The sequence below is a fragment of the Dioscorea cayenensis genome, unplaced genomic scaffold (genome assembly GCF_009730915.1).
Source record: "Dioscorea cayenensis subsp. rotundata cultivar TDr96_F1 unplaced genomic scaffold, TDr96_F1_v2_PseudoChromosome.rev07_lg8_w22 25.fasta BLBR01001479.1, whole genome shotgun sequence".
Lineage (NCBI taxonomy): Eukaryota > Viridiplantae > Streptophyta > Magnoliopsida > Dioscoreales > Dioscoreaceae > Dioscorea > Dioscorea cayenensis.
In genome coordinates this window covers 8690-16678 of record NW_024087870.1, presented here as the reverse complement: position 1 = coordinate 16678, position 7989 = coordinate 8690, and the positions used below count along the sequence as shown (strand labels likewise).

At 35.5% G+C, this 7989-nt stretch overlaps 2 protein-coding genes across 2 annotated transcripts; one reads left to right on the top strand and one right to left on the bottom strand.

The window, feature by feature from the left end:
* Nucleotides 1–1481: 1481 nt before the first annotated feature.
* LOC120256516 (3-deoxy-manno-octulosonate cytidylyltransferase, mitochondrial-like) lies at nt 1482–4640 on the bottom strand. Its single transcript, XM_039264195.1, is given in 10 exon segments — nt 1482–1918; nt 2135–2245; nt 2357–2408; nt 2509–2590; nt 2593–2647; nt 2854–2978; nt 3060–3146; nt 3920–3965; nt 4366–4404; nt 4406–4640. Coding segments are annotated over 10 exon segments (870 nt in total). The 5' UTR covers nt 4586–4640; the 3' UTR covers nt 1482–1825.
* A 1268-nt stretch (nt 4641–5908) lies between these two features.
* LOC120256518 (pentatricopeptide repeat-containing protein At2g33760-like) lies at nt 5909–7989 on the top strand. Its single transcript, XM_039264196.1, is given in 4 exon segments — nt 5909–6204; nt 6206–6412; nt 6414–6940; nt 6942–7989. Coding segments are annotated over 4 exon segments (1752 nt in total). The 5' UTR covers nt 5909–6024; the 3' UTR covers nt 7780–7989.

Sequence of the window (7989 nt, the reverse complement as noted above, 5' to 3'; positions counted from 1 at the left end):
CATAAGTTGTGACATTTTAGGGTTTTCTCTTCTCACTTGATGGTGAATGAGTGATGACCATGGAGTAGTAGAAGTCTCTTCTAGAACTCTTGTGAGAATGACTTGCATTGATGCTTCACATATTCCTTTTAAGCTTTGCTTTTGTGAGTACTGAGTGTTAAGTGTGAGTGTGAGTGTGAGTGTGAGTGAATGTGTGTCTGTGTGAGCATTTGGAGGGGATGAGATTTAGTTAAATCTAAATCTTAATGTGTTTCTGTTTTGTATTGCATTTCATCTTTAATATTGACTCATTCTCGGTTTATGTTTGCATAATATAATAGCTTAATTACATTATATATATATATATATATATATATACAGTTAAACATGCAAATATTAATGTTTATAAGGGTGTAATGATAATTATGCCATTTTACATGAATAAATCAATTATGAGAGTCAGGGTTTGCATTAATTAAGTACCAATTTCAGTTCATTCGGTCGGGATTATCAAAATTAAATTGTACAGTATAAATACTAATTTTTTTATATTGTAAATAACATCAAATGTTTTAAAAAAATTGAAATAATCTGCCATTATCAATAAGTGCTAAAACAAGAAATGATTTTTTTAAAGCCAAATTAATTTTTTTAAAAAAAAATCTTAGAATAAAAATATTAAAGCATTGTCCATAAAAAATAATATGCCAAATGATTAGAGAAAGGTGCACACACAAACATGGTAGGTGTCACTTTGTGTGAATCAGCGAAAATTTTTATTTTACATATTTAATATTAATTTATAATATTAATGAATTCAGTTATTTTGTTTAACTAAATTACCGGAAAATTAAACCTGGATTTTCGGTTGATTCTGCTAACAATGAACTATTCACATGCTTGACCATAAAATCCTAATGAACTCTTTTAAGTTTACACAAATTCACAATATAAACTTCAAAATTCATTGAGATCTTAATAATTCATAACACAACCACTAAAAAAACAATGCCCTTCATACCATAAAGAAAAATAACATAATAAAACTTCATAATTCGAAAACTATTCTATGACATATCTGGGATCTGGCTAGAGGGAAATAGACAAATATTTGATTCATCTTTTATTTCTCAAACTTCTTTAATTATTAAAATTACTAACACATTTAATTTTTGGGTTTCTATAGCTCCCGAGGTGAAAAAGACAAAAGCTGGAGGAGTCAATGAAAGCCATTAAAAAAAGCCTAGAATTTACTGCCTCCAAAAGAGATGAGCCTAGTAGCCCCTAAAAGGATGCCTAATTAAGCTGGCTAGAGCTTCTATCTTTTTACTGTGCACCACTTACTTCATAATCCGCTCTTGTTGTGTTTCATCACTTCCATGTACTCTTGTTCTTTTTTTAATAATATTGGAGTTTATCCTTAAAATAAATAAATAAAAACAATTTCAGAATTACTCTCAAAGCCAATGAAAACAATCGATATAATGCAAGAAAATCGATCAACTGAGAAGTCTCAAATTCATAACAGATTTGTGAAATTGTAACAATGAATCATTTATCAATAAAAACATCGACAGGATCGACAGGACAATTTCATATTCCAAACAACTTCTTCATGATTCAATAAGAATGAAGGATCTACTGATGCTTCAATCCAAGTTCTTTCAAGCAACGGGCTACACATCATTTTTGCTTAAGTAGAGGTCTTCTATTTCTAAATCTAAGGTCAGCATGTAATGCATACTGACAATCGAAAATAAACAAATAATCAACTCACTGAAGATTTTGATGGATAACTTCATTTACTATTATCAGTTGCGATCATGTCATATAGTCGTTGCTTGCATTATGAAATGTTTCTTTCTCGCATCAGTGCTTCGATTCTTTCAACATCTTCTGGAGTGTCTACACCATGGGCATCATGATCAACCTTAATTACCTATAATAACATGAAATTTCAGCACCTAGTAATACATAGCATGAGAATTTACGTGCCAGAAATTGAAAAAATCTTCAGAGCAAAATTGCATTGCCGAGCAGTGAACAGATGATAAAATTATGTGTGCATGTGTGCAAGTGCAGTGGTTTTGTTTTTGTTCTTCATGAATCATGATCCTCAAAATGACACACATAAGTTGAGGTATCTGAAGCTTACCTTCATTTTGTGCCCATACTCAAGAACTTTAAGTTGTTCAAGATCTTCTTCTAATTGCAAAGGGGTGGGAGGGAGCTGTGGATATGTCCTCAAAAATTTTGCATCATAGCTCTTGCATGGGATAAAGAACAATCAATATTAGCAAATATCTGGTAATATCAGAGGGTTAGCCTACATTGCAAGGACCTAGAAAGTTTATTGAAAACAGGGTAAAGATCCAACCTGAATCCCCAGATGAAGTAAATATGGAAACTTTGGATTCAATCTTCCAGACCTATTTTATGTTGCAAAGTTCGAACAAAAACAGGCATTAGTATAAGCACAAATATTTTCAATTATTGCAACAGAAACAAACACATACTGAAAAACTTTACTTGTTAGAAGGGATCAAACCCCTAGAAAAATAGATTGCATAACCACGCTTATCCACTATGCATTTCACCCGATTCGGGTCAGCGCGTCCTCAGGTTTCAATGCTGTAACTGCAGTACTAAACACTGCATCAGGAGCTCCCTATAGCCCAAAATCAAAATGGATCAGATCAATGGAAAAGGCATACAAATCGATCAATGAATCTGAGCTATATCTACAAGAGTGCGCATCCACTCACTAGCAGACCGAATTAAAAGGCAAAGGCAAATGTCAAGTCAAAACATGTTGAGGAAACATGATATGGTATGCATTGAATTAACTAATAAATGGAATAAAAAATTATTTACCTGCAAAGCCTTAACAATTCCATCAATAATTTCTGGTTCAATAAGGGGTTCATCTCCTTGAATATTGACAACAATGTCATAATATTTGTCAAGCTTTTGAAACGCTTCATTGCAGCGTTCAGTCCCTGGAAATAATGACATTTTTATATACTGCATATTTCTGATATAGGCGACACTTTTGAACAGTGCATAGAACATGGCGTTACCATTTCTGCATAATTCTGATGTCATTATTACATCAGCTCCAAACCCTCTGCAGCATTCAGCAATCATTTGATCATCCGTTGCCACAACTAAGCAATGAAGGAGCAATATAAAGCTCCATTTGGCGTGGTCAAATTGCAGCATAGATCATATTATTTGCCATAAAGTTACATCCAAGGCATGCCTTGGCCATCATATAAATAAAATCAAAACCAGGATCTACTCAACTGTTGTATCAACACGAATGGAAAGTGCAGGAAACAAACAAAAGCTCCCAGAAAGAAGAAACAAAACAAAAAAATTGAGCAATTATGTTACTATAAATCTCAACAAACATACAGATATGAGAAAATGGTTAAAAGAATTGTTCCTCGACATGGGTTGCTACTAAGAACACTTCAGACAGGGAAATTTGCTTCAATCCATTTCCATAAAAAGTAACTGTCATCTTCATCCATAGAATGAGCCAGATCATTCTATAAGCGTAATATATTCAAATGAGGAATGCAGTTTACAAGTATGCATCAATTGTATGTTGTATAAAAGTTTCATCGTGTCTTACAGAAAGCAAGCATCTCCAATAAATGAATATTTCTTGAAGTTTTGGGTTCAAAAGTGTGTGATGACAATTAAGTTGAAGATATAAACTTCTGTCACATCCCAATAATGGTCTCCTATGTTAAATGAAATCAAGTGATCCGATGCTGCAAGACCAGATCCATTGGCTCTAATGCTATGGATAAAAGCAAACAAAACATGTGTTATAAAATTCTTCTGGAGAAGCACGAGAAAAAACTTTAAATGATCAAATGTCTATGATTTCAAATTTTCCCATTGGCCACTGAAAAACAATGAACTTTACCAACTCGATCCAAAGTAGAAGCCAACATCGCTCTCTCCCATGTCCTCTGTTATATATAATACAAAACACAACCGTAAATGAAAGTTGAACAATACTACCAAATTTGATCATAGATTATAACAGACTAAGAATAAGTAAACATAAACACTTCAATATCTGATAGTTCTGATGAAAAGCCATACTTTGAAATGAATTGAACTCAAACAATAACCCAGTGAATCAACAGGCTTATTTGAGATCATATCACTAAGCATAACATTCATCCGGTCCAACAAGCTCAAACATCCAAAGCCAAACTACTCTCTCTCTCTCTCTCTCTCTCTCTCTCTCTCTCAACAAGATAAGCATCATTGTTCCATCAAAGCTAAGACCTTTATTGAAAATTTTAGCTTGAGCATGCCACGAACCATTAGAAAAAAATCAATCATTTTCAAAAACAAAGGTACCTGGATCATTGGCTTGCCGAGGATCTTAACTAGAGGCTTTGCCCCTGAACCTCGAGGATGCAAACCGAGCAGGAATGATCCCCACCACTCGGCTCCTCAACCTGCGCCCCCTGCCGTAATATGCCGCTGCGGCGGACGCTGCAATAGCGGCGCCGAGCAACACTGCGCGCACGATCTTCGACGGCGCTTCGCCGGAATCGGAGGTCGAGGAGTTCGCCATTCGATGCTCTCAAGACTTTGAGGGGCTCTCGCTCAGATCTCCAGTGTACATTCTTATCGGATCCGGGTTCTGCCAAACCCGATCCGATCCAATAAATTACATGTATATAATATACATACATAAAGTAAAAAAAAAAAATTTGATCTCATGTCTTATAATTTACATATTTGTATTTAAAACTTTACTTTTAGATTTTTTTTTTTTTATAACTAAAATCTTATTCTTCCAATTTGTTTTTTAACCAATCATTCAAATTTCTCTAACTTGTTTTTACATAAATCCCTCTAACTTTAATGTTTATAAAGGAGAATTAGAAAATAATAATAATAATAAAATATGAAAGGATAAAAATTATAAATATTTTTTTATAATAAAAGTAAAGGTATAAAAGATTAAGAAAAAAGACATAATAATAAGTGGTTTAAAAAAAAGAAAAAAAAACCAGTACATATAAAAACAAAAAGGAGAAGAAAAACAAAATAGAGCAATTTTTAAAAATTTTAGAAATCTACAATAATTATTTTTTTTTTTTTAATAATTTAAAAATTACATTGCAACCGCTCGCAATAACAATAAAGTAATTGGTATTTCATTTCTCTTCTTAGTTACAAATCAAGAGTTAAAAAGGATTAAAAACTTATTTGTGCATAATTTAATATATATATATATATATAAATATTTCCACATTCATACTTATTATTTATCTTCCATTAATTAAACAAGAGGAACTAATTTTCTCTAATCTAGCCAAGGATTTGAAGTTGTTTTCCAGTATTTTTAAAAAAACTTACATATAATATCTATACATCTATACATATTATTAAAGTAGATGTATAATCTACTCCGAGAGTGTTTTAAGGAATAATTTTAATTTTTTTTTATAATATTTAAGTTTTTGTTTATATTACTTATATTTTTATATCCAAATATTTATGCAATAAATGTCCATAAAACTTTTGAAATCCAATGTACAAAATTGTTTTTACTGTAGGAGTTATTTAGATGTATACTCTCATCAATTTAAGGAAAAATTTTAATTTTTTAATAACATTTAAGTTTTTATTTATATTAATTATAATATTAATAATTGAAAAACATTAATTACACCTAATTATTTATGTAATAAATGTCCTATGAAATCTAAGATATAAAATAATTTTTATAATAGGAGTTGTTTAATTATATTATTTTATATATGATATTATTTCAAAACTCCTCACAAAATTTTAAAAACTCCAATGCGGAGCTGGGAGAATGTTTAGTATAAACGATTTCTTTTACATAAAATATTTCTTCTATATATTAACCATAATTGTTGTGTTACTATTCAATTAGTTTTAACGCAACCATAGAATAACCACTTGAATTTGGACCCCAAAACCCGACCTAAATCCCGACTTGCTCTGCCAAAACCTCCAGTTCAATGGCTTCCCTCTCTAATGGCCGAGACTTCCAGCTCTCTCCACTCGCCGGCGTACGTCTTCCTCCTCCGAGCCGGCCACCGTCTTCGGCCGCTCCACCAGGCCCACGCCCACATCATCGTCTCCGGCCTCCACCGCTCCCGTTCCCTCCTCACCAAGCTCCTCTCCTTCGCTTGCTCCGCCTCCGCCCCCACGTCGTTACACCCTCCTCCTCCTCCACTCCATCCCCGAACCCGACTCCTTCCTATTCTCCTCCATCATCCGAGCCTCCTCTCGCTCCTCTTCTCCCTCTTCCTCCCTCCTCTTCTACTTCCTCATGCTGTCGCTTCGCGTCCCTCCCTCAAACTACACCTTCACCTCTGTTCTCAAGTCTTGCGCTGACCTCTCAGCTTCAAGAATTGGAACTTTCCATCCATTCCCATCTTCTGTTCCATGGTTTCGATCAGGATTCTTATGTTCAGACCGCGTTGTTGGTGTTCTACGCGAAATGCGGTGATTTGGTTGTTGCTCGGAAGGTGTTTGATAGAATGCCTGAGAGAAAAGTCGTTGCTTGGAACGCTATGATTTCTGGTTACGAGCAGAATGGTATTGGTGAGGAAGCCATTGAGGTGTTTCACAAGATGAGAGATGCAGGAATTTTGCCTGATTCTGCAACCATGGTGAGCTTGTTATCTGCCTGCGCTCAAGTTGGTGCATTGAGCTTGGGGCAGTGGGTCGAGAATTACGTGATGGAGAATGGATTGGAGTTGAATGTGGTTCTTGGTACTTCTTTGATCAACATGTATGCAAGGTGCGGACATGTGAGGAAGGCGAGGGAGGTGTTTGATATGCTTCCCGAGCACAATGTCATTGCTTGGACAGCGATGATCGCCGCTTATGGAATGCATGGTCGTGGAAGTGAAGCAATGCAGCTCTTTGATAGGATGAGAAGCGAAAGGCCCATTGCCGAACGACGTCACATTTGTGGCGGTATTGTCTGCATGTGCACATTCGGGGTTGGTTTGCGAAGGCCGTGAGGCTTTTGAATGCATGAGCAGAGACTACCAGTTGGTTCCTAGAGTTGAGCATCATGTTTGCATGGTTGATATGTTTGGAAGGGCTGGACTCTTAGATGAAGCAATGCGGTTCATAAGAGAACGCATACAAGTAGAGCCAGGAGCTGCGGTTTGGACAGCAATGCTCGGGGCTTGTAAGATGCATAAGGATTTCGATCTCGGTGTTGAGGTGGCCGAGCGACTTCTTGCTATAGAGCCGGAGAACCCCAGTCACTATGTGCTTCTCTCAAACATATATGCATTGTCTGGCAGGATGGATAGAGTTGAGAAAGTTAGGAATGTGATGATTCGCCAACGATTGCAGAAGCAAACTGGCTATAGCTTGATAGAAATTGATAATGTGCCTCATGTCTTTCGTATGGGCGATACTTCGCATCCGCAAACGATGCAGATATATAATTATTTAGAAGAATTGATGCATAGGATAAGGAATGCAGGCTACATGCCTGAAACTGATTCTGTGTTGCATGAACTCGAAGAAGAGGAGAGGGAGTACGCACTTAGATTTCATAGCGAGAAACTGGCGATCGCATTCGGTCTCATGAACACTGGTGATGATGTTGTGATTAGGATTGTGAAAAACCTTAGAATTTGCGGAGATTGCCATTTGGCTATCAAGTTCATGTCTGTCATTGCGCGCAGAGAAATCATAGTCAGGGATAAACATAGATTTCACCATTTCAAAGATGGTGAATGTTCATGCAAAGATTATTGGTGAAGTATCATAATTCTTTTCAGGAATGCAGGCAATCCATTTGATGCATGTTCTTGCTCTAATTTTGAGAACATGACATTTTTTAGCTCAATAAACCATGATCCGGGCGAAGCAACAACACCCAACCCTGGAACTGACTAAGTTGGCTACTTGGCTACGGCTTTTTATATTTTTGCTGTTTTCTGGTTTTATTTTTTATTTTTTATTAAAAAA